This window comes from Oncorhynchus masou, chromosome 23, assembly GCF_036934945.1.
Source record: "Oncorhynchus masou masou isolate Uvic2021 chromosome 23, UVic_Omas_1.1, whole genome shotgun sequence".
In the NCBI taxonomy this organism is placed as follows: domain Eukaryota; kingdom Metazoa; phylum Chordata; class Actinopteri; order Salmoniformes; family Salmonidae; genus Oncorhynchus; species Oncorhynchus masou.
The window spans coordinates 4,662,548-4,687,741 of NC_088234.1; the positions used below are offsets into that span (position 1 = coordinate 4,662,548).

The 25,194-nt window shown below is 45.7% G+C and overlaps 1 protein-coding gene across 5 annotated transcripts in view; it reads right to left on the reverse strand.

Moving 5' to 3' along the window:
* Positions 1–24,958, reverse strand: part of LOC135510198 (zinc finger protein 827-like) — a 65,267-nt gene extending 40,309 nt beyond the window's left edge. For 4 of the 5 annotated variants that reach the window (XM_064930990.1, XM_064930989.1, XM_064930987.1 and 1 more), the window contains exons 1-4: positions 24,671–24,958; positions 2,147–3,877; positions 1,892–2,043; positions 365–1,190 (exon numbers count right to left, since the gene is read on the reverse strand). In XM_064930990.1, the coding sequence (XP_064787062.1) occupies positions 365–1,190; positions 1,892–2,043; positions 2,147–3,877; positions 24,671–24,719 (2,758 nt within the window). In that variant the 5' untranslated portion in view covers positions 24,720–24,958. Of the gene's footprint in view, positions 1–364; positions 1,191–1,891; positions 2,044–2,146; positions 3,878–24,416 lie in introns of all 5 variants that reach the window. The other variant, XM_064930991.1, reaches the window with a different exon arrangement.
* Between the last annotated feature and the right edge of the window lie 236 nt (positions 24,959–25,194).

The window sequence follows — 25,194 nt, forward strand, 5'->3', positions numbered from 1 at the left end:
AACACGAGTCACTGAGCCACTTTGTAACCTGGACCATTACAGTAGTGAGTTCTTGTGCAGCTTGTTGTTTGCTCTTTGCATGCACATATATCACTGTATCATCTGCATACATTTGAACTTCAGACCCAGTACAGACAGAAGGCAGATCATTAATGTACAGGCTGAACAGGAGGGGCCCCAGTATTGACCCTTGGGGCACGCCCACATCATAGCTACGATAGGGCGACAGCTCATTGCTCACTCTGACACACTGAGTTCTGCCTTCAAGGTATGATTTCATCCATTTCAAGGCATCAGGGGAAAAGTTGAACTTTGACAATTTTGTGATGAGAATCTCATGGTTAGGTGTGTGTGTGTGTGTTACCTGAGAGTTTGATGAGCAGGTCAGAGGCGGTCTTCGTGTTGATGTCAGGGCTGAAGAGCGAGGTCGCCATGGGAATCATGATGGGGATGTGTGTGAGGGGTGTGTGTGTGAGGGGGCTGGGTGTGTGTGTGTTTGGTGTGTGTGTTCTGCGTTGGGGTGGAGAGGGGGAGTCAGGGGGGGTATTGGCCTTGCGCCTGTTCCTCTTGAGGGTGAGAGAGGGTTGGAGGGGGGTTAGATGGTGAGAGAGGAGAGGGGTTGAGAACTCCCTCTCTTGAGGCTCCTCTTTCACACGGACTTCTTTATCTCTCCCCTTTCCTCTCTCTCCCTCCCTCTCGCCCTGCCCCTCTCCCTCCCTCTCTCCCTCCCTCTCGCCCTGCCCCTCTCCCTCCCTCTCTCCCTCCCTCTCGCCCTGCCCCTCTCCCTCCCTCTCTCCCTCCCTCTCTACCTCCAGGGCTTCTTGCTTCACAGAGGCAGGGTACAGAGGAGTTTGACTGGAGGAGTAGCAGAGAGCAGTGTCGAGGGGTCTGGGGGTGAGCTGTACTCTACACCCAGGCTTCAATGCGGCCTGCTCAGGGGAATGACTCTTTCCCTCTCTATCTTCCTCGTTCTTCATCTCTCCCACCTTCTCCCTCTCCTCCCCTGTCTCTGTTTCCTCCTTCCCCTCGCGGTCTCTCTCCGTGTGTATTTCCTGTGTGGGAGTGTGTGTGTCTCCGGGGTTAGTTCTCTGGTGGCGTCTCATGTGCAGCTTTAGGCTGAAGAGGCGGAATGAGGTGAAAGGGCAAAGGTCACACTGAAACTCTTCCCCTTTCTCCTGCTGCCTGTGAACCTGAGAGAGAAAGCGAGAGATAATTGTCTTTCCCTTCATGACTGCTAAATATTGAGATGGTGATGTGGTTTCAGCTAAAATGTTTCGCCCGTGTGTCCGTGTTTGCTTGCACATGCATGTGTGTGTGTGAACCTTAATATGTATGTGTGTGTGTGTGTGTGAACCTTAATATGTATGTGTGTGCGTGTGTGTGTAAACCTTAATGTGTGCTGTGTGTGTGTGTGTGTGTGTGTGTGTGTGTGTGTGTGTGTGTGTGTGTGTGTGTGTGTGTGTGTGTGTGGTGTGTGTGGTGTGTGTGGTGTGTGTGTGGTGTGTGTGTGTGTGTGTGTGTGTGTGTGTGTGTGTGTGTGTGTGTGTGTGTGTGTGTGTGTGTGTGTGTGTGGTGTGTGTGTGGTGTGTGTTTGTGTGTGTGGTGTGTGTGTGTGTGTGTGGTGTGTGTGTGTGGTGTGTTTGTGTGTGTGTGTGTGTGTGTGTGTGTATAAACCTTAGTGTGTGTGTGTGTGTGGTGTGTGTGGTTTGTGTGTGTGGTGTGTGAGTGAGTGTGTGTGTGTGGTGTGTGTGTGTGTGTGGTGTGTGTGTGTGTGGTGTGTGTGTATAAACCTTAGTGTGTGTGTGTGTGTGTGGTGTGTGTGGTGTGTGAGTGTGAGTGTGTGGTGTGTGTGTGTGTGGTGTGTGTGTGTGTGTGTGGTGTGTGTGTGAACCTTCATGTGCGCGGTCAGGTTGTCCTTGCGTGCGCAGCGGAAGGGACAGAGCTGACACTGTTGACTCTTTAACCCTGTGTGAACCGACATGTGCCTCCTCCAATAGCTCTTCCTCTTCATCCGCAGACCGCACACTGAACACTGGAATACACCTGGGGGGGGGGGGGGCATACCGTTTCTATACTGTATGTTTGTGTTTGAACAGTAACACTTTCCAATGAAATCCCTTTACACACAGACACACAGACAGTCTACCTGCTGGTCCTCCAGGGTTGATCTCTCCCAGGGGGTTGGTGATCAGTAATGGATGCAGGCTGGGCATCTCCACCTGGGGCTGAGGAGGAGCTGAGACCTGGTTCTCTGCCCGGGTTTGGTTCTCCTCCATGGGGCTAGGCTCTGGCCCCCTCTGATTCTCCACTACCCTGGAGGAGCTCTGTTCTGTGAGCTGAGACGGAGGATCGGGGGAGAGGAAGGAGAGGAAGGAGTAGGGGGAGGTAGAACGCTGCTGGCCTGAGCCTGTCACCTCTGACCCGGTGACCTTAGAACCCTGACCTCGCAGGTTGACCTTCTGGGACAGGGCAGTGAGGGTGGAGCTAGCGGAGGAAGAGGGAGCGGAGAGGGGGCTGGGAAAGGAGTCCAGGGTCAGACACAAGCCCTCCTGCAACCCTGCACCTCCTGCAGCTATAGAGGAGGAGTGAGAGGGAGAGGAGGAGTGGACAAAGGAGGAAGAGAGGGAGGGAGAGGAGGAGGAGGGGATAAAGGGGGAAGAGAGGGAGGGAGAGGAGGGGATAAAGGAGGGAGAGGAGGAGGAGGGGATAAAGGAGGAAGAGAGGGAGGGAGAGGAGGATGGGATAAAGGAGGAAGAGAGGGAGGGAGAGGAGGAGGAGGGGATGAAGGAGGAAGAGAGGGAGGGAGAGGAGGAGGAGGGGATAAAGGAGGAAGAGAGGGAGGGAGAGGCGGGGATAAAGGAGGAAGAAAGGGAGGGAGACAAAGAGGGGATAAAAGAGGAAGAGGAGGAGGGGATAAAGGAGGAAGAGAGAGAGGAAGAGGAGGAGGGTGCCGTGGGCCTGTTGTGTAGCACAGCATTGGCTGCTGCTTCTCTCAGCCTCTGGATGGCAGAATCAGGGGAGAGGCGGCCCTCTTTACCTGCCCAGGAGCACCCGAGGCTGGGCCACACATCCAGCCCTGCCGGCCTCCCATGGAAGTCCCTGGAGGAACACCCAGACACCTGCTGATTAGAGGAGACAGCAGCAGGAGAGGAGGAGGAGGAGAGGGTGAAAGAAAAGGAGGAGGAGGAGTTCTTGGCTACTCTCTGGGCCAGGGCGCTGAGCTGCAAAGAATGCTGGGAGAGAGGAGGGACATCTGGGAGTAAACCCAGTGGAGAAGAGTCTCCCTCTCTTCCTCCTTCTCTCCTTCCTCCCTTCATCCTTCCCTCTCCTCCCAGGGTCGTAACCACAGGCACCAGGGCACAGGGTGGGCTGGAAGCTAGCTCTCTACCCAGGCCTTGGAGAGGGTTCCCCCCACACAGCAGGGCCAGGATGGAGGAGAGGGACAAGTCCTTATCCGGGTTATCCTTGGTGTCCTGGCAGAGATCCTGGCCTAACCCCAGACCCGGGCCTCGATCCTGGACGACCATGGAAGAGGAGGTGGGTGTTGGTGTAGCGTTGTGGTCCAGTGGGTTGGAGGAGGAGGTGGGTGTAGGGGTCAGGGATGGGGGAGGTTTGGGGGAGGAGGTGGGTGTAGGGGTCAGGGATGGGGGAGGTTTGGGGGAGGAGGTGGGTGTAGGGGTCAGGGATGGGGGAGGTTTGGGGGAGGAGGTGGGTGTAGGGGTCAGGGATGGGGGAGGTTTGGGGGAGGAGGTGGGTGTAGGGGTCAGGGATGGGGGAGGTTTGGGGGAGGAGGTGGGTGTTCTTTCCTCTGTATCACTGACACAACTCATCTCTTCTTCTTCTGTGACTGTGTCTGCTGCTGGGGCCTTATCCCCATCTGATAGAGACAGAGACGGGGGGAGAGAGAGGGGGAGAGGGGGAGAGAGATGGAGGGGAGAGAGAGGGGAGAGAGAGGGGGGAGGAAGAGGGAGACAGAGATGGAGGGAGAGAGGGGGAGAGAGGGGGAGAGAGGGGGGGAGGAAGAGGGGAGACAGAGATGGAGGGAGAGAGGGGGAGAGAGGGGGAGAGGGGAGAGAGAGATGGAGAGGAGAGAGGGGGAGAGAGGGGGAGAGGGGGTGGGGGGGGGAGGGAGAGGGGAGACAGAGATGGAGGGAGAGAGGGGGGGAGAGAGGGGGGAGGGGGGTGAGGGGAGAGAGATATGGAGGGAGAGAGCGGGGGAGAGAGGGGGGAGAGGGGGTGAGGGGGAGGGAGAGGGGAGACAGATGGAGGGAGAGAGGGGGGGAGAGAGGAGGGAGAGAGGGGAGAGAGGGGGGAGGAGAGAGAGGGGAGGGAGAGAGAGGGCAGAGATCAGACAGTAGTCTACTGTACAGCGTTATGAGATGACCTCAGATCAGACAGTAGTCTACTGTACAGCGTTATGAGATGACCTCAGATCAGACAGTAGTCTACAGTACAGTGTTATGAGATGACCTCAGATCAGACAGTAGTCTACTGTACAGCGTTATGAGATGACCTCAGATCAGACAGTAGTCTACTGTACAGCGTTATTAGATGACCTCAGATCAGACAGTAGTCTACAGTACAGCGTTATGAGATGACCTCAGATCAGACAGTAGTCTACTGTACAGCGTTATGAGATGACCTCAGATCAGACAGTAGTCTACAGTACAGCGTTATGAGATGACCTCAGATCAGACAGTAGTCTACTGTACAGCGTTATGAGATGACCTCAGATCAGACAGTAGTCTACAGTACAGCGTTATGAGATGACCTCAGATCAGACAGTAGTCTACTGTAAGGCGTTACACTGTACGACATTACTACTGCTACATTGTGTTTGACACTTTTTCTGAGTCCCCTGGATACCCCCCCCCCTTCTCATGCTCACTATGATTGATTTACAAATTGGATTTATCTGAATTTTAGCCCGACTACAACAAATTAATAAAACATTTAAAAACTAAAATATCACATTTCCATCAGTATTCAGACCCTTTACTCAGTACTGTGATGAAGCACCTTTGGCAGCGATTACAGCCTTGAGTCTTCTTGGGTATGATGCTACAAAGTTGGCACACCTATTTTGGGGGAGTTTCATCAGACCAGATCATCTTGATGTATCTTGTTTCTCATGGTCTGAGAGTCCTTTAGTTGCCTTTTACTGAGGAGTGGCTTCCGTCAATCACTCTACCATAAAGGCCTGATTGGTGGAGCGCTGCATAGATGGTTGTCCTTCTGGAAGGTTCTCCCATCTCCACAGAGGAACTCTGGAGCTCTGTCAGAGGGACCATCGGGTTCTTGGTCACCTCTCTGACCAAGGCCCTTCTCCCCTGATTGCTCAGTTTGGCGGGGCTGCCAGATCTAAGAAGAGCCTTGGTGGTTCCAAACTTCTTCCAATGAAGAATGATGGAGGCCACTGTGTTCTTGGGGACCTTCAATGCTGCAGACATTTGTTGGTACCCTTCCCCAGATCTGTGCCTCGACACATCCCGTCTCAGAGCTCTACGGACAATTCCTTCAACCTCATGGCTTGGTTTTTGCTCTGACCTGGGCAGTCAACTGTGGGACCTTATATAGACAGGTGTGTGCCTTTCCAAATCATGTCCAATCAATTGAATTTACCACAGGTGGACTCCAATCAAGTTGTAGAAACATCTCAAGGATGATCAATGGAAACAGGATGCACCTGAGCTCAATTTCGAGTCTCATAGCAAAGAGTCTGAATACTTATGTAAATAAGGTATTTCTGTTTTTTATTATTTGTAATACATTTGCAAACATTTCTAAAAACCTTGTCATTATGGGGTATCGTGTGTAGATTGATGAGGGGGAAAAATATTTAATAAATTATAGAATAAGGCTGTAACGTAACAAAACGTGGAAATAGAAATAAAATAAATAATAGGGATCTGAATACAGAGTATGTTGTTTTGCTTGAAGCTGGTGCTCATGCTTTCTCTCCAGGCCTCCCAAAGCGTTTCAAAATTCAGCACATCGCAGTTTCTCAACGCACTCATACACTCTCAATACATTCTGCGAGACAAGTTAGACACCGGTGTGCAGATCAGTAGCATCAAACTGCAGTAACTTGTTTGGAGGGTGAGGAGTCATGTTAGCGACAAAGATAAAGCTCTGTCACTGCTTTCAATAAGCAGCACTCCCTGATAGATCACAATATTAAAAAATAATTGTAAAAAAACAAAATATCCACAGCACATCACACCCACCCCAAAACATCTTCCCGTGGCTTCAAGTCTCTCATATGCGCGAGTAGATTCGATTTCACCAATCATCTCTGTGATGTTGTCACTTGATTTCTGTGGCAACTGTGCAATCTACTATCCCCCAAAGTAGAAATGTTCTCGATAAAGAAATAGCCTATTCTGGGACAGTTGTGGGATGATATATCCCAAATTCATACTACCAGGAGGCATAGGCTTGCTCTACATGCGTTCTATTCATCCACAAATTCAATTGGGGATCATCAGCAAGCATATATCTTGAACCAAAATACAATACATTTCGTTTTAGAAACGTTCAACACCAATTTGTTTCATATCAACCCCCGTCAGACATCTTAGTTCACTGCTCAGTACACCTGTTAGCTTATTAACATTCTGATGCTGCTTATAGAGTCATCAGCATACATGACCACTCTTACTTTGTTTATTGCTTAAGTTAAAGAGAGAAGTGGGCCTAGGCAGCTTCCTTGAGGAACACCACAGTGTATACCTTTACCATTAAAGACAACTATTTGCCTTCTCCTGTCCTGGATTGATAGCTTTCCATCAAGATAGAGCTGCAGACTTAAAACCATAACATTTGAGTTTTCCTCTTAACAGTTCACGATCAATTACATCAAAGGCAGCACCAACTAACTTCCTGTCATCCACACTCATTAACCAATCATCTGTCATTTGTGTTATGTGCATTTGTTCTCGTACTCGTAGGATGCCCTTCTTTGTATGCTGGAAACCTATTATCAGACCATTACATGGTCATTGATTTGTACAGATACAATTTTTTCCAATACTTAAAAACAGCAGCAAGTTTATAGGACCAGTGAATGCAGATTTTTTTTTTTTTTTTTAGGTAGTAGAATAACCTTTGACTCTTTCCAGACTTCTGGGCCCACCCCATACAGCACTTATTAACCTCTCTTGGGTAGGGGGCAGTATTTTCATGTCCGGATGAAAAGCGTGCCCAAAGTATACTACCTGTTACTCAGGCCCAGAAGCTAGGATATGCATAGATTTGGATATAAAACAGTCTAAAGTTTCTAAAACTGTTAAAAGTATGATATGGCTAGGCGAAAACTCGAGGACAAACCAACCCCAACCTCCCCCCCCCCAGCTTATTTCCAATGGCTGTCACTTTCATAACAAGGCAAAGTCCTCCCAGATTGCAGTTCCTAAGGCTTCCACTAGATGTCAACACTCTTTAGAAAGAGTTTCATGGTGTTTTTTGGGGAAAAATTTGCCAGAAATGATAGTTTTTCGAGGTGGCTCCCATTTTGGCTGTAGTGTTTCCAAGCGCGTGGAAGAGAGCGCGTTCTTTGGTATTTTTCTCAGGTAAAGACAATAACGATTCTCCGTCTTAAATTTGAAAGTTTATTTGCGTTTTAGGGTACCTAAGGTTTGATTATAAACGATGTTTGACTTGTTTGGAAAAGTTTATTAGTAACGTTTGGGAATCATTTTGTATCCATTTTGATGGAGGGTAACTGGGTGGATTATTGACTGAAGTGTGCCAGCTAAACTGAGTTTTTATGGATATAAAGAGGGACATTATCGAACAAAAGGACCATTTGTGATGTCTGTGAGTAGACCGTCCCACCTGCCCATAAGAAGTTAAAAATATGAGCGATTGGGGTAGATATTTGGGGTAGATATTTGGGGCTGATATTTGTTTAGCTGTAACTCTAACCAATTTGACATCAAGATTATCTGTTCCAGGTGACTTGTCATCTGAAAGAGGCAACAGCGTCCTTTCTACCTCTTCCCGTTCTACTTGATGAAAGTTTAACATGCATTGCCTCTCCTTCATGATACAATCTTTAATAAGGGTATATGTAGGGTTGCAAAGAGTCAGAAAATTTCCGGTAAATTTCTGGAATTTTCCACAGGGACTTAAGTCCGGGAATTTGGGGAATTTTACTTAAATTCATTTAAAAAACAACTTAGCTTAAAGCAGTGAACTTTTTTTGTGGAATACACATTAAGACAATTCTAGGTCTTGTGGCATATTTTGATGAAACTATCCCCAATTCAATGGAATTGTAACCCTCTGCATGCACAGTGCATTCTTCCATCACATGTACAGCTGACTCTCAAGATCTTGCACACGCTCTAACCACTAGGCAGGGTAGCCTAGTGGTTAGAGCGTTGGACTAGTAACCGAAAGGTTGGAAGTTCGAATCCCCGAGCTGACAAGGTACAACTCTGTCGTTCTGCCCCTGAACAGGCAGTTAACCCACTGTTCCTAGGCCGTCATTGAAAATAAGAATTTGTTGTTCTGAACTGACTTGCCTAGTAAAATAAAGGTAAAAAAATAAAAAAATTAGATGCTATTGAGCCCACACTACTACACTGTCTGAGCCAGCTCCTCAAGGACATCATGGCACTGAAAACAATGGATACACTCTACAAGAGAGCCAAGGAAATGGTTAGGTATGTGAAGGGTCATCAAGTTATAGCAGCAATCTACCTCACCAAGCAAAGTGAGAAGAATAAGAGCACCACATTGAAGCTGCCCAGCAAATACCTGTTGGAGTGGTGTTGTCATCATGTTTAACAGTCTCCTGGAAGGGAAGGAGTCTCTCCAATAAATTACCATATCACAGTCTGCCGACATGGACAGCCTCATCAAGATGATCCTCCTGGATGATATATTTTGAGAGAGAGTGAAACTCAGCCTGAAACTCCTGGAACCTATAGCAGTAGCCATTGGACGGATTGAGGGAGACAATGCTATCCTGTCTGATGTTCAGACTCTGTTTGCAGATGTAAGAGAAGAAATCCGTACTGCCCTGCCCACTTCACTGTTGCTCCAAGCAGAGGCAACTGCAGTTCTGAAATACATCAAAAAGCATGAAGACTTCTGCCTGAAGCCCATAGACGCCACAGCGTACATGTTGGAACCCAAGTACACTGGCAAGAGCATCCTGTCTGGTGCAGAGATCAACAAGGCCTATTGTGTCATCGCTACCGTGTCTCGCCACATTGGCCTGGACGAGTGCAAGGTTCTTTCCCCTGTTGCCTCCATCATCCTCCAAATCCCACCAACATCAGCCGCCTCAGAGCACAACTGGTCCTTGTTTGGGAACACACACACCAAAGCACGCAACAGGCTGACCAAGTTCAAATCACAGAGCTGACATGGTACAAATCTGTCGTTCTGCCCCTGAACAGGCAGTTAACCCACTGTTCCTAGGCCGTCATTGAAAATAAGAATTTGTTCTTAACTGACTTGCCTAGTAAAATAAAGGCAAAAAAAAAATACAAGGGTTGAAAAATTGGTGGCCATCAGGGCAGATTTTAGGCTTTTTGTGCCTGACAACGAGCCATCCTCAACAAGGTTGGAAAGTGACAGTGAAGATGAGGCCTCAGAGTCTGATGCTCAAGAGGTGGACATTGAGGAGGTCCAGGGAGAAAACATGGAAGCCTGAGAGGAAGACAACCAAAGCTTTAGTTCCTAGACTGTCATTTTACAGATGTTGAAAACATTTTTGGGAGATGCGATGGATCATTGGGGATCATTCAATATTCCCTTTATTTTGTTGTTCACTGAAATCATCCCATGTGAGGAGTCAACTCATTTAAGTCAAGTTCAATTCGTAACTAAATCGATTTTTTAAAAATCTATTGGAAGGATTTAATAATTTGTAATGATGTCTACTTCTGCAAAGGTAAAAGGTTTATGTTTCTGTCTCCATTTAATATGGTAAATATATTCAATGCAAAAAACATCTACATTTAAATGATATTAATATTAATTCCCATATATTCCCGTTAATTCCCACATATTTACGTTAATTCCCATATATTCCCATTAATTCCCATATATTCACATTAATTCCCATATATTCCCGTTATTTCCCACATATTCCCGTTAATTCCCATATATTTCCGTTAATTCCCACATATTCCCGTTAATTCCCATATATTCCCGTTAATTCCCAGGGAAAGTTTCCCCAGAATGTGCAACCCTAGGTGTATGACATGTAGCCATCAGTTGGAATCATATCATTCCTCAACTTGTCCACTTGGCCTGTAAAATATGAATTAATAAAGTAGTTTGCGATGGCGTGTGGTTTTGTAATAAATATACCCTCTGATTGAACAAAAGAGGGCAGACATGTTTGCATTCCTACCCATAATAGTGTTCAACTTTCTCCACTGTTTTTTCCCCCCATTTACTGATAGCATCCCTCCTTCTTCTTCCATAGTTAATCTTGGTCACAAGATTTCTTAATTTACAATAACTTTGCTGATCAGAGTGCCAGATTTATCTGCTACTGTTTTGGTCTTTTATCATTGAATCATTACATTTCTCAGCTCGTCATCAATCCATCCACGTTTGACCTCACAGTGCATTTTCTTAAAAGGGGCGTGTTTATCAGCTATACTCATAAATCATTTCTTAAAAGGGGCGTGTTTATCAGCTATACTCATAAATCATTTCTTAAAAGGGGCGTGTTTATCAGCTATACTCATAAATCATTTCTTAAAGGGGCGTGTTTATCAGCTATACTCATAAATCATTTCTTAAAGGGGCGTGTTTATCAGCTATACTCATAAATCATTTCTCAAAGGGGCGTGTTTATCAGCTATACTCATAAATCATTTCTTAAAGGGGCGTGTTTATCAGCTATACTCATAAATCATTTCATGAACAAACTTAGTGACATTTCAGGATTTCTTAAAGGGGCGTGTTTATCATCTTTACTACACACTTCTAACCAGATTCTTAATCTCATCCACAACGAGTCCTGATTGAACCCTCTATAGGACCTGTGGTAGATTACCTTAGGGCCTTTTGGTATTTTAGTGTTCCTAGTGAGTAAGTCCTGATTGAACCCTCTATAGGACCTGTGGTAGATTACCTTAGGGCCTTTTGGTATTGTAGTGTTCCTAGTGAGTAAGTTCTGATTGAACCCTCTATAGGACCTGTGGTAGATTATCTTAGGGCCTTTTGGTATTTTAGTGTTCCTAGTGAGTAAGTCCTGATTGAACCCTCTATAGGACCTGTGGTAGATTACCTTAGGGCCTTTTGGTATTTTAGTGTTCCTAGTGAGTGAGTTCTGATTGAACCCTCTATAGGACCTGTGGTAGATTACCTTAGGGCCTTTTGGTATTTTAGTGTTCCTAGTGAGTAAGTTCTGATTGAACCCTCTATAGGACCTGTGGTAGATTACCTTAGGACCTTTTGGTATTTTAGTGTTCCTAGTGAGTAAGTCCTGATTGAACCCTCTATAGGACCTGTGGTAGATTACCTTAGGGCCTTTTGGTATTTTAGTGTTCCTAGTGAGTAAGTCCTGATTGAACCCTCTATAGGACCTGTGGTAGATTACCTTAGGGCCTTTTGGTATTTTAGTGTTCCTAGTGAGTAAGTCCTGATTGAACCCTCTATAGGACCTGTGGTAGATTACCTTAGGGCCTTTGGTATTTTAGTTTTCCTAGTGAGTTCAACCAGGTTATGATCACTGTAACCTGGTGCCACTGATACATCTTTAGAACAACGTTCAGCCACGTTGGTAAAAATGTGATCGATACAAGTTGATGATGTCATACCAGACCTATTAGTGAACGTTCTGGTCGGTGATGTCATAACTTGGGTCAGGTTGCATGGCAACAGAAATATGATTTCTTTCTCATTGGACAGTTGGTGTTCAAAAAAAAAAATATAATATAATATATTTCCCTACTTTCATCAGATATCCAACATTGCACAAATTACATCAAGATATGTCACATCCGCACCAGGTGGCTTATAGCAGCAACCAACTAGTATAGGTTTCCTACGTGGTACAGCTGTACCCATAGAGACTATAGCAGCTGTACCCATAGAGCCTATAGCAGCTGTACCCATAGAGACTATAGCAGCTGTACCCATAGAGCCTATAGCAGCTGTACCCATAGAGACTATAGCAGCTGTATCCATAGAGCCTATAGCTGTACACATAGAGCCTATAGCAGCTGTACCCATAGAGACTATAGCAGCTGTATCCATAGAGACTATAGCTGTACCCATAGAGCCTATAGCAGCTGTACCCATAGAGCCTATAGCAGCTGTACCCATAGAGACTATAGCAGCTGTACCCATAGAGCCTATAGCTGTACACATAGAGACTATAGCAGCTGTACCCATAGAGCCTATAGCAGCTGTATCCATAGAGACTATAGCAGCTGTACCCATAGAGACTATAGCAGCTGTATCCATAGAGCCTATAGCTGTACACATAGAGACTATAGCAGCTGTATCCATAGAGACTATAGCTGTACCCATAGAGCCTATAGCAGCTGTACCCATAGAGCCTATAGCAGCTGTACCCATAGAGCCTATAGCAGCTGTACCCATAGAGATTATAGCAGCTGTACCCATAGAGCCTATAGCAGCTGTATCCATAGAGACTATAGCAGCTGTACCCATAGAGCCTATAGCAGCTGTACCCATAGATACTATAGCTGTACCCATAGAGACTATAGCAGCTGTACCCATAGAGCCTATAGCAGCTGTACCCATAGAGACTATAGCAGCTGTATCCATAGAGCCTATAGCTGTACCCATAGAGCCTATAGCAGCTGTACCCATAGAGCCTATAGCTGTACCCATAGAGCCTATAGCAGCTGTACCCATAGAGACTATAGCAGCTGTATCCATAGAGCCTATAGCTGTACCCATAGAGCCTATAGCAGCTGTACCCATAGAGACTATAGCAGCTGTACCCATAGAGCCTATAGCAGCTGTATCCATAGAGACTATAGCAGCTGTATCCATAGAGACTATAGCAGCTGTATCCATAGATACTATAGCAGCTGTACCCATAGAGCCTATAGCAGCTGTACCCATAGAGACTATAGCAGCTGTACCCATAGAGCCTATAGCAGCTGTACCTATGGAGCCTATAGCAGCTGTACCCATAGAGCCTATAGCAGCTGTACCCATAGAGACTATAGCAGCTGTACCCATAGAGTCTATAGCAGCTGTACCCATAGAGACTATAGCAGCTGTACCCATAGAGCCTATAGCAGCTGTACCCAGATGTACCCATAGAGACTATAGCAGCTGTACCCATAGAGCCTATAGCAGCTGTACCCATAGAGCCTATAGCAGCTGTACCCATAGAGTCTATAGCAGCTGTACCCATAGAGACTATAGTAGCTGTACCCATAGAGACTATAGCAGCTGTACCCATAGACTATAGCAGCTGTACCCATAGAGACTATAGCAGCTGTACCCATAGAGCCTATAGCAGCTGTACCCATAGAGACTATAGCAGCTGTACCCATAGAGCCTATAGCAGCTGTACCCATAGAGCCTATAGCAGCTGTACCCATAAAGCCTATAGCAGCTGTACCCATAGAGCCTATAGCAGCTGTACCCATAGAGCCTATAGCAGCTGTACCCATAGAGCCTATAGCAGCTGTACCCATAGAGCCTATAGTAGCTGTACCCATAGAGTCTATAGCAGCTGTACCCATAGAGCCTATAGCAGCTGTACCCATAGAGCCTATAGCAGCTGTACCCATAGAGTCTATAGCAGCTGTACCCATAGAGACTATAGCAGCTGTACCCATAGAGACTATAGCAGCTGTACCCATAGAGACTATAGCAGCTGTACCCATAGAGACTATAGCAGCAACCAACTAGTATAGGTTTCCTACGTGGTACAGCTGTACCCATAGAGACTATAGCAGCTGTACCCATAGAGACTATAGCAGTACCCATAGAGCCTATAGCAGCTGTACCCATAGAGCCTATAGCAGCTGTACCCATAGAGCCTATAGCAGCTGTACCCATAGAGCCTATAGTAGCTGTACCCATAGAGTCTATAGCAGCTGTACCCATAGAGCCTATAGCAGCTGTACCCATAGAGCCTATAGCAGCTGTACCCATAGAGTCTATAGCAGCTGTACCCATAGAGACTATAGCAGCTGTACCCATAGAGACTATAGCAGCTGTACCCATAGAGACTATAGCAGCTGTACCCATAGAGACTATAGCAGCAACCAACTAGTATAGGTTTCCTACGTGGTACAGCTGTACCCATAGAGACTATAGCAGCTGTACCCATAGAGACTATCGCAGTACCCATAGAGCCTATAGCAGCTGTACCCATAGAGCCTATAGCAGCTGAGACTATAGCAGCAACCAACTAGTATAGGTTTCCTACGTGGTACAGCTGTACCCATAGAGACTATAGCAGCTGTACCCATAGAGACTATTGCTGTACCCATAGAGACTATAGCAGCTGTACCCATAGAGACTATAGCTGTACCCATAGAGACTATAGCTGTACCCATAGAGACTATAGCAGCTGTGCCCATAGAGCTTATAGCAGCTGTACCCATAGAGACTATAACAGCTGTACCCATAGAGCCTATAGCAGCTGTACCCATAGAGACTATAGCAGCTGTACCCATAGAGCCTATAGCAGCTGTACCCATAGAGACTATAGCAGCTGTACCCATAGAGCCTATAGCAGCTGTACCCATGATCCTGGATGTAAACTGCAACTCCAACCCCCAGATCTATTTCTGTCCCTCCTGAACATATTGTATCCATGTATAAAGATCTCCGCTTCCTCAAAGGAAGAGTCCAAGTGAGTCTCTGATAGCCGCCAAGACATGAATATTGTCTGACTGCACTAGACAGCATATTTCATGAATTTTTATTCTTTTAAACTGTATACAGTTGATGTCTGAAGTTTACATACACTTAGGTTGGAGTCATTAAAACTAGTTTTTCAACCACTCCACACATGTATTGTTCACAAACTATAGTTTTGGCAAGTTGGTTAGGACATCTACGTTGTGCATGACACAAGTAATTTTTCCAACAATTGTTTACAGACAGATTATTTCACATATAATTCACTGTATCACAATTCCAGTGGGTCAGAAGTTTACTACACTAAGTTGACTGGGCCTTTAAACAGCTTGGAAAATTCCAGAAAATGATGTCATGGCTTTAGAAGCTTTTGATAGGCTAATTGACATAATATGAGTCAATTGGAGGTGTACCTGTGGATGTATTTCAAGGCCTACCTTCAAACTCAGTGCCTCTTTGCTTGACATCATGGGAAAATCAAAAGAAATCAGCCAAGACCTCAGAAAATATATTGTAGACCTCCACAAGTCTGGTTCATCCTTGGGAGCAATTTCCAAACGTCTGAAGGTACCACGTTCATCTGTACAAACAATAGTTCGCAAGTATAAACACCGTAGGACCACGCAGCCGTCATACCACTCAGGATGGAGACGCGTTCTGTCTCCTAGAGATGAACGTATTTTGGTGTGAAAAGTGCAAATCAATCCCAGAACAACAGCAGAGGACCTTGTAAAGATGCTGGAGGAAACGGGTACAAAAGTATCTATATTATAATTATAATTTTGCACGCCCAATTTTTCAGTTTTTGATTTGTTAAAAAAGTTTGAAATATCCAATAAATGTCGTTCCACTTCATGATTGTGTCCCACTTGTTGTTGATTCTTCACAAAAAAATACAGTTTTATATCTTTATGTTTGTAGCCTGAAATGTGGCAAAAAGTCGCAAAGTTCAAGGGGGCCGAATACTTTCGCAAGGCACTGTATAAGGCCCTGCCCCGCCTCCCTTTCGGAAAAGCTGACCACGACTCCATTTTGCTGATCCCTGCCTACAGACAGAAACTAAAACAAGAAGCTCCCACGCTGAGATCTGTCCAACGCTGGTCTGACCAAGCTGATTCCACACTCCAAGACTGCTTCCATCACGTGGACTGGGACATGTTTCGTATTGCGTCAGGCAACAACATTGACGAATACGCTGTTTCGGTGTGCGAGTTCATTAGAACGTGCGTTGAAGATGTCGTTCCCATAGCAACGATTAAAACATTCCCTAACCAGAAACCGTGGATTGATGGCAGCATTCGCGTGAAACTGAAAGCGCGAACCACTGCTTTTAATCAGAGCAAGGTGACTGGTAACATGACCGAATACAAACAGTGCAGCTATTCCCTCCGTAAGGCTATGCTAAGCGTCAGTATAGAGACAAAGTAGAATCTCAATTCAACGGCTCAGACACAAGAGGTATGTGGCAGGGTCTACAGTCAATCACGGACTACAAGAAGAAATCCAGCCCAGTCATGGACCAGGATGTCTTGCTCCCAGGCAGACTAAATAACTTTTTTGCCCGCTTTGAGGACAATACAGTGCCACTGACATGGCCTGCAACGGAAACATGCGGTCTCTCCTTCACTGCAGCCGAGGTGAGTAAAACATTTAAACGTGTTAACCCTCGCAAGGCTGCAGGCCCAGACGGCATCCCCAGCCGCGCCCTCAGAGCATGCGCAGACCAGCTGGCTGGTGTGTTTACGGACATATTCAATCAATCCCTATACCAGTCTGCTGTTCCCACATGCTTCAAGAGGGCCACCATTGTTCCTGTTCCCAAGAAAGCTAAGGTAACTGAGCTAAACGACTACCGCCCGTAGCACTCACTTCCGTCATCATGAAGTGCTTTGAGAGACTAGTCAAGGACCATATCACCTCCACCCTACCTGACACCCTAGACCCACTCCAATTTGCTTACCGCCCAAATAGGTCCACAGACGATGCAATCTCAACCACACTGCACACTGCCCTAACCCATCTGGACAAGAGGAATACCTATGTGAGAATGCTGTTCATCGACTACAGCTCGGCATTCAACACCATAGTACCCTCCAAGCTCGTCATCAAGCTCGAGACCCTGGGTCTCAACCCCGCCCTGTGCAACTGGGTACTGGACTTCCTGACGGGCCGCCCCCAGGTGGTGAGGGTAGGTAACAACATCTCCTCCCCGCTGATCCTCAACACTGGGGCCCCACAAGGGTGCGTTCTGAGCCCTCTCCTGTACTCCCTGTTCACCCACGACTGCGTGGCAACGCACGCCTCCAACTCAATCATCAAGTTTGCGGACGACACAACAGTGGTAGGCTTGATTACCAACAACGACGAGACGGCCTACAGGGAGGAGGTGAGGGCCCTCGGAGTGTGGTGTCAGGACAATAACCTCACACTCAACGTCAACAAACCAAGGAGATGATTGTGGACTTCAGGAAACAGCAGAGGGAACACCCCCTATCCACATCGATGGAACAGTAGTGGAGAGGGTAATAAGTTTTAAGTTCCTCGGCGTACACATCACAGACAAACTGAATTGGTCCACTCACACAGACAGCATCGTGAAGAAGGCGAATCAGGCCAATCCGGGTCAGCAGCACCTCTTCAACCTCAGGAGGCTGAAGAAATTTGGCTTGTCACCAAAAACACTCACAAACTTCTACAGATGCACAATCGAGAGCATCCTGGCGGGCTGTATCACCGCCTGGTACGGCAACTGCTCCGCCCACAACCGTAAGGCTCTCCAGAGGGTAGTGAGGTCTGCACAATGTATCACCGGGGGCAAACTACCTGCCCTGCAGGACACCTACACCACCCGATGTTACAGGAAGGCCATAAAGATCATCAAGGACAACACCCACCCGAGCCACTGCCTGTTCACACCGCTATCATCCAGAAGGCGAGGTCAGTACAGGTGCATCAAAGCTGGGACCGAGCGACTGAAAAACAGCTTCTATCTCAAGGCCATCAGACTGTTAAACAGCAACCACTAACATTGAGTGGCTGCTGCCAACACACTGACTCAACTCCAGCCACTTCAATAATGGGAATTGATGGGAAAGGACGTAAAATATATCATTAGCAGCTTTAAACAATGCTACCTTATATAATGTTACTTACCCTATATTATTCATCTCATATGTATACGTATATACTGTACTCTATATCATCGACTGCATCCTTATGTAATACATGTATCACTAGCCACTTTAACTATGCCACTTTGTTTACATACTCATCTCATATGTATATACTGTACTCGATACCATCTACTGTATCTTGCCTATGCTGCTCTGCACCATCACTCATCCATATCTTTATGTACATATTCTTTATGTACATATTCTTTACACTGTGTATAAGAAATTAGTTTTGGAATTGTTAGTTAGATTACTTGTTGGTTATTATTGCATTGTCGGAACTGGAAGCACAAGCATTTCGCTACACTCGCATTAACATCTGCTAACCATGTGTATGTGACAAATAACATTAGATTTGATTTGATATATTTACAGTATCTATATATATATATCTATATGTCCAGACATGAATCAGCAGTTGGAGTCTGACACGGAACACAAACCGGCTGAACGAATGCCAATAAATGTGAATAAATGTGAATAAATGTGAATAAATGTGAATAAATGTGAATAAATGTATTACACCAAAAATAGAGGTAATAAACATCATGTCTTTCAATGTAGAGGTAATAAAAAATAATTTACTTACTCACTAGGAACACTAATATTATATTATATATATGTTATAATTATATTATATTATAATATAATATTTTATTTATAATTTATTTTTTATTTTTTTTATTTTTTAAATTATCGGCCAAAAGCCAGCTATCACACGGATAACTGGAACTCTGCTAAACACAAAGTCCTCTGTCGGCTCCTCAGACAACAGAGCGAATCAGACGCTACCCAAGGCCAACTCGGGGTCTGCAGCTCGTCTCCTCAGAAAACAGAGCGAATCAGACGCTACCCAAGGCCAACTCGGGGTCTGCTGCTCGTCTCCTCAGACAACAGAGCGAATCAGACGCTACCCAAGGCCAACTCGGGGTCTGCTGCTCGTCTCCTCAGACAACAGAGCGAATCAGACGCTACCCAAGGCCAACTCGGGGTCTGCTGCTCGTCTCCTCAGAAAACAGAGCGAATCAGACGCTACCCAAGGCCAACTCGGGGTCTGCTGCTCGTCTCCTCAGACAACAGAGCGAATCAGACGCTACCCAAGGCCAACTCGGGGTCTGCTGCTCGTCTCCTCAGACAACAGAGCGAATCAGACGCTACCCAAGGCCAACTCGGGGTCTGCAGCTCGTCTCCTCAGAAAACAGAGCGAATCAGACGCTACCCAAGGCCAACTCGGGGTCTGCTGCTCGTCTCCTCAGACAACAGTGCGAATCAGACGCTACCCAAGGCCAACTCGGGGTCTGCTGCTCGTCCCCTCAGACAACAGAGCGAATCAGACGCTACCCAAGGCCAACTCGGGGTCTGCTGCTCGTCTCCTCAGACAACAGAGTGAATCAGACATTACCCAAGGCCAACTCGGGGTCTGCTGCTCGTCTCCTCAGACAACAGAGCGAATCAGACGCTACCCAAGGCCAACTGCTCGTCTCCTCAGACAACAGAAGGCCAACTCGGGGTCTGCTGCTCGTCTCCTCAGACAACAGAGCGAATCAGACGCTACCCAAGGCCAACTCGGGGTCTGCTGCTCGGCTCCTCAGACAACAGAGCGAATCAGACGCTACCCAAGGCCAACTCGGGGTCTGCTGCTCGCCTCCTCAGACAACAGAGCGAATCAGACGTTACCCAAGGCCAACTCGGGGTCTGCTGCTCGGCTCCTCAGACAACAGTGCGAATCAGACGCTACCCAAGGCCAACTCGGGGTCTGCTGCTCGGCTCCTCAGACAACAGAGTGAATCAGACGCTACCCAAGGCCAACTCGGGGTCTGCTGCTCGCCTCCTCAGACAACAGAGCGAATCAGACGCTACCCAAGGCCAACTCGGGGTCTGCTGCTCGTCTCCTCAGACAACAGAGCTAATCAGACGCTACCCAAGGCCAACTCGGGGTCTGCTGCTCGTCTCCTCAGACAACAGAGCGAATCAGACGCTACCCAAGGCCAACTCGGGGTCTGCTGCTCGTCTCCTCAGATAACAGAGCAAATCAGACGCTACCCAAGGCCAACTCGGGGTCTGCTGCTCGTCCCCTCAGACAACAGAGCGAATCAGACGCTACCCAAGGCCAACTCGGGGTCTGCTGCTCGTCTCCTCGGTGGTCAGCAGAACTGTGAGCTCGGCGTCCGTCTCCACAAGGTGGTCCTCAGTTTGCTCTTGCCAGTGCCCAGTCATTTTGCTTAGCCAACTTGCTATAATTATTCAGTGCGGCATTACTCAAAACTTCTTCCTGTAGCTATCTGGGGGGAAAAAAGTGAACAACCTTTATGCCTCTTGGTCAATCTGACCCCAGATCCATTTTTATACATTGTTGATGTCTGACCAATATCTTGTTAAAATAAGTAGACAAACGTTCACTCTGTCGTCATTCACTTGCATTGCAGTCATTGTCGAAGTGACGTCAATATTATTAAACTTGTTTTCACCCTGCTCTCTTGCTATAAGACCTTTAGAATGGCCATTTACTCTTATTCAAGGCAGATTCAACTTGGCTACTCGGATCCCGTGTATCTCAGTTTGATGTTTACAACGCTAGGGATAGGTTCAATCCCCACGGGGGAGCAACATTATCTAGAATGTTGTTGTTGTTGTGCAAGTCACTCTGTAGGCTACGACTCATCGCGTCATGTCACAAATTAGCCTGTAGTTATAATGACTAAAGTTGAAACTCTGATAAACTAGTTGTGCTCATCCTGTCAATCCGATCTGTGTGTGTTGGTAGGCGTAAATTATGTTTAGGCTGCATTAGCAATAGAGGTGCTTGGGTAAAATCACAGGGGATATATATATTCACGTCTCCAAATAATTGTTTAAAACAAATTGTTTTGCGATGAAGGTCTACAGTAGCCTCAACAGCACTCTGTAGGGTAGCACCATGGTGTAGCCGGAGGACAGTTAGCTTCCGTCTTCCTCTGGGTACATTGACTTCAATACAAAACCTAGGAGGCTCATGGTTCTCAACCCTTCCATAGACTTACACAGTAATTATGACAACTTCCGGAGGATATCCTCCAACCTATCGGAGCTCTTGCAGCATGATCTGACATGTTGTCCATCCAATCAAAGGATCAGATAATTAATCTAGTACTGAAAGCATAAGCTACAGCTAGCTAGCACTGCAGTGCATAAAATGTGGTGAGTTGTTGACTCATAGAGAGAGAAGGACAATAGTTGAACAGTTTTGAACAAATTAATTTCTTCCAAAATTAAGGAGAAGCAAGAGAGAAATAGAGAGAGAGAGAGTCGGTTTTTTTTCAGTTTCACTTACTTATCTAGCAAACGCTGCTAGCTAGTTTAGCCTACTGAAACACCCTGCTCAAACAGAGGGATGCTATGTTAGCTAGCTGGCTATAACAGAGGGATGCTATGTTAGCTAGCTGGCTATGACTATCCAACACAACGCGGGAACTCTTTCAAGTCAAGGTAAGGGTTTTGGTTTTACTAATTTATTGGCACCGGGGCCCGCCGGTGTAACTGCTAAACTGCTTACTGACTGTACACTGTAATGTTACTGCATGATTGTAGCAGGTTTACTAAAGAGTTAGTTCTATTAGCTATGCTGACTATGACGTTACTTCAGCTAATATGGTGACAACGATGCAGGCTGTTTGTAGAGGTTATGATATGAAGGTTTGGCTTGGAAAGGTTTGTTCACCTGGTCACATACAGCTGATGTGTTGTGCATTGAACTCCACATGCGAAGGGAAAAGGTGAGAGGAGAAATGTGAGAAGGAATACAACATGGCTGCTATGAAAGTTAACTGTGATCAGGGGTGTATTCATTCGGCCGATTCTGTTGAAAAACGTTTCTTAAAACGGAAGCAAACAGAACAAAACAGGGATAATCATACCTGAATTTGTCCAATAGAAACTCTCGTATGCAACTGTTGGACTAATGACTACACCCTAGGTCAGCTAGATGCAGGCAAGCGTGTGCAAGGCGATATTGAATGTCGCTGTCTGTCACCTCAAATTTATCTCTCGACCTGTGTGCCTACGTTGTAACCTTGAATTCATAGGCTAGTTTGTAGCAACCTCATGATGGGTACAGGGAACATTCTAGTATCATGTAGTAACCTAAACCTGTCACTGTTACATTGAACTGGGTGAATATGAATGACAGTAACCTAAACCTGTCACTGTTACATTGAACTGGGTGAATGACAGTAACCTAAACCCATCACTGTTACATTGAACTGGGTGAATATGAATGACAGTAACCTAAACCTGTCACTGTTACATTGAACTGGGTGAATGACAGTAACCTAAACCCATCACTGTTACATTGAACTGGGTGAATATGAATGACAGTAACCTAAACCCATCACTGTTACATTGAACTGGGTGAATATGAATGACACTAACCTAAACCTGTCACTGTTACATTGAACTGGGTGAATATGAATGACAGTAACCTAAACCTGTCACTGTTACATTGAACTGGGTGAATATGAATGACAGTAACCTAAACCTGTCACTGTTACATTGAACTGGGTGAATATGAATGACAGTAACCTAAACCTGTCACTGTTACATTGAACTGGGTGAATATGAATGACAGTAACCTAAACCTGTCACTGTTACATTGAACTGGGTGAATGACAGTAACCTAAACCTGTCACTGTTACATTGAACTGGGTGAATATGAATCATCCAGTATGCTGTAATAGAAATAAGGTCATGCTCATAAATAAATAACCGTCCTCCCTCATCTTGAACGGCACCGACCTCCACTGTCTTCCCTTTGCCTTCAACACAACGGGCGGCAACAAAGTCATCCTCCTTCTGACCAGACAGCATCAGATAGATGGCCAACACGTAGAGAGAGAGAGGGGCACTGTTTCACTCACTCGGATCTCTTCTCATGTGGGATGCATTCAGCCTCTTGTGAATCGAAGGAAAATAATGAAACGGCAGAGACTCAATGTATAGAAAAATATATAGAAAAATATATAGAAAAAATATATAGAAAAATATATAGAAAAAATATATAGAAAAAATATATAGAAAAAAATATAGAAAATATATAGAAAAATACATTAAAAAAATATAGAAAAAATATATAGAAAAAATATATAGAAAAATATATAGAAAATATATAGAAAAATACATAAAAAAATATAAAGAAAAAATATATAGAAAAAATATATAGAAAAAAATATATAGAAAAATATATAGAAAAAATATATAGAAAAAAAAATATATAAAAATATATAGAAAAAATATATAGAAAAAAATATATAGAAAAATATATTTTGGGGGGGGTCAATTTTGGGCTTCCCTTGGCAGCCATCAATACATGCCATTGGCTGCATTTAGATACACCCCTATGTTGTAATGGGGTACATTTCAGATACACCCCTATGTTGTAATGGGGTACATTTCAGATACACCCCTATGTTGTAATGGGGGTACATTTCAGATTTAAAAAAAACTATGTTGTAAAAAGATACACCCTATGTTGTAATGGGGTACATTTCAGATTCAGATACATTTCCCCTATGTTGTAATGGGGGTAAAAAAACTGTGCTGTAATACATTTCAGATTAAAAACCCTATGTTGTAATGGGGTACATTTCAGGTAAAAACCCATTTCAGATTTAAAAAAAACTATGTTGTAATGGGGTACATTTCAGATATAAAAAAACTATGTTGTAATGGGGTACATTCTCTATTTGTAATGTGTTATTAGATTTTTAAAAAAACTATGTTGTAATGGGGTACATTTCAGATAAAAAACATTTTTGGGGTACATTCAAACAGCAATCTATTTTGTACATTCAAACAGCAATCTATCTTGTGTTATTAGGGCTCTATAGCTCTGAAGAGGGAGAGAGCGCGCGCGCGTGTGTGTGTGTGTGTGTGTGTGTGTGTGTGTGTGTGTGTGTGTGTGTGTGTGTGTGTGTGTGTGTGTGTGTGTGTGTGTGTGTGTGTGTGTGTGTGTGTGTGTGTGTGTGTGTGTGTGCGTGCGTGTGGTGACCGATCGGCAATAACACTGTCTCTAACGTCGCTATTGACGTGCTAGAAGCATAGACCTATAATAACGATTAGAAAAGGGTCATGTTTTTGCTCTACTGTACAAAATGGTCACGATATAACTTGTCTTTCACTGTAACAATGAGGTCGTGTCAATCATCAAAAACATGTTATACTGTCTACAGTTCGTGACACCATTACTGGCCCAGACAGACATCTTATCAAGACCGGACGGACACACGGTAGCCTGCAGTAACCCACCGTAACCTCATTAGACAAAGTAGCCTACAATGTGTGAGGTTACGGTGTGTTTGTGTCCGGATAGATGTATGTCTGTCTGACTGGGTCGGTAATGATGTCACGAGCCAAACTCAACCTTTAGAACCGACTGACCCCGTTATTGATCCACCGGCCCCTCGGTCAAGGCTTGCGGTCACGGCTTGCGTACCCGCTCCAGCTCTCTCGGTTCACAACATGGCTGCCGCCCGCGAGCTGCCGGGGTGCAGTAGATCCAGACCTCTCAGGCTACGGTATTCCACCGCTCATCTCCCTCTCGTGCTACCGTATCCCTTCCCCGTTTCACCTCTCCGCCCCTGGTTACCGCTCCACTGAACAGAGCAGAAAGCAGTATTACCGAATACACTTACGTGATTGTAGCCCTAAGCGCTGCGGTTGGTCTTGCTTTTTCCGAGGCATTTTCCTTCTTTTTTTTACATTCTTCTTCTCAGGTCTGTGGGGTGAAACGTGTATCCTTATCTTCGTTGGAACGAAAGGATACTCCGGGACTCCCGTGTAGAGTGTCCTCGTTGGTTAGTAGGGTAGATCCGGGGACTGTCGCGAGCACTGACCGGGGCAGTGGCCGTGCCTGCTGCTTCCCGCGGCTCTGCTCTCTCTCTCTCTCTGTGCAGAGTGTGTGTGTGTGTGTGTGTGTGTGTGTGTGTACAACCAATAATGGAGAAAGATCAAAGGGCAAGAGAGCAGCAGAGGAGACTCACACACACACAGATGTAGAGAGAAGAGATGGTGAGGAGAGAGAAGGAGAGGAGAGAGAAGGTGAGAGAGGAGAGGGAAGGAGAGGAGAGAGGAGAGATGGTGAGGAGAAAGAGAGGAGAGAGAAGGTGAGAGAGGAGAGAGGTGAGAGAGGAGAGGGAAGGAGAGAGACAGAATGAGA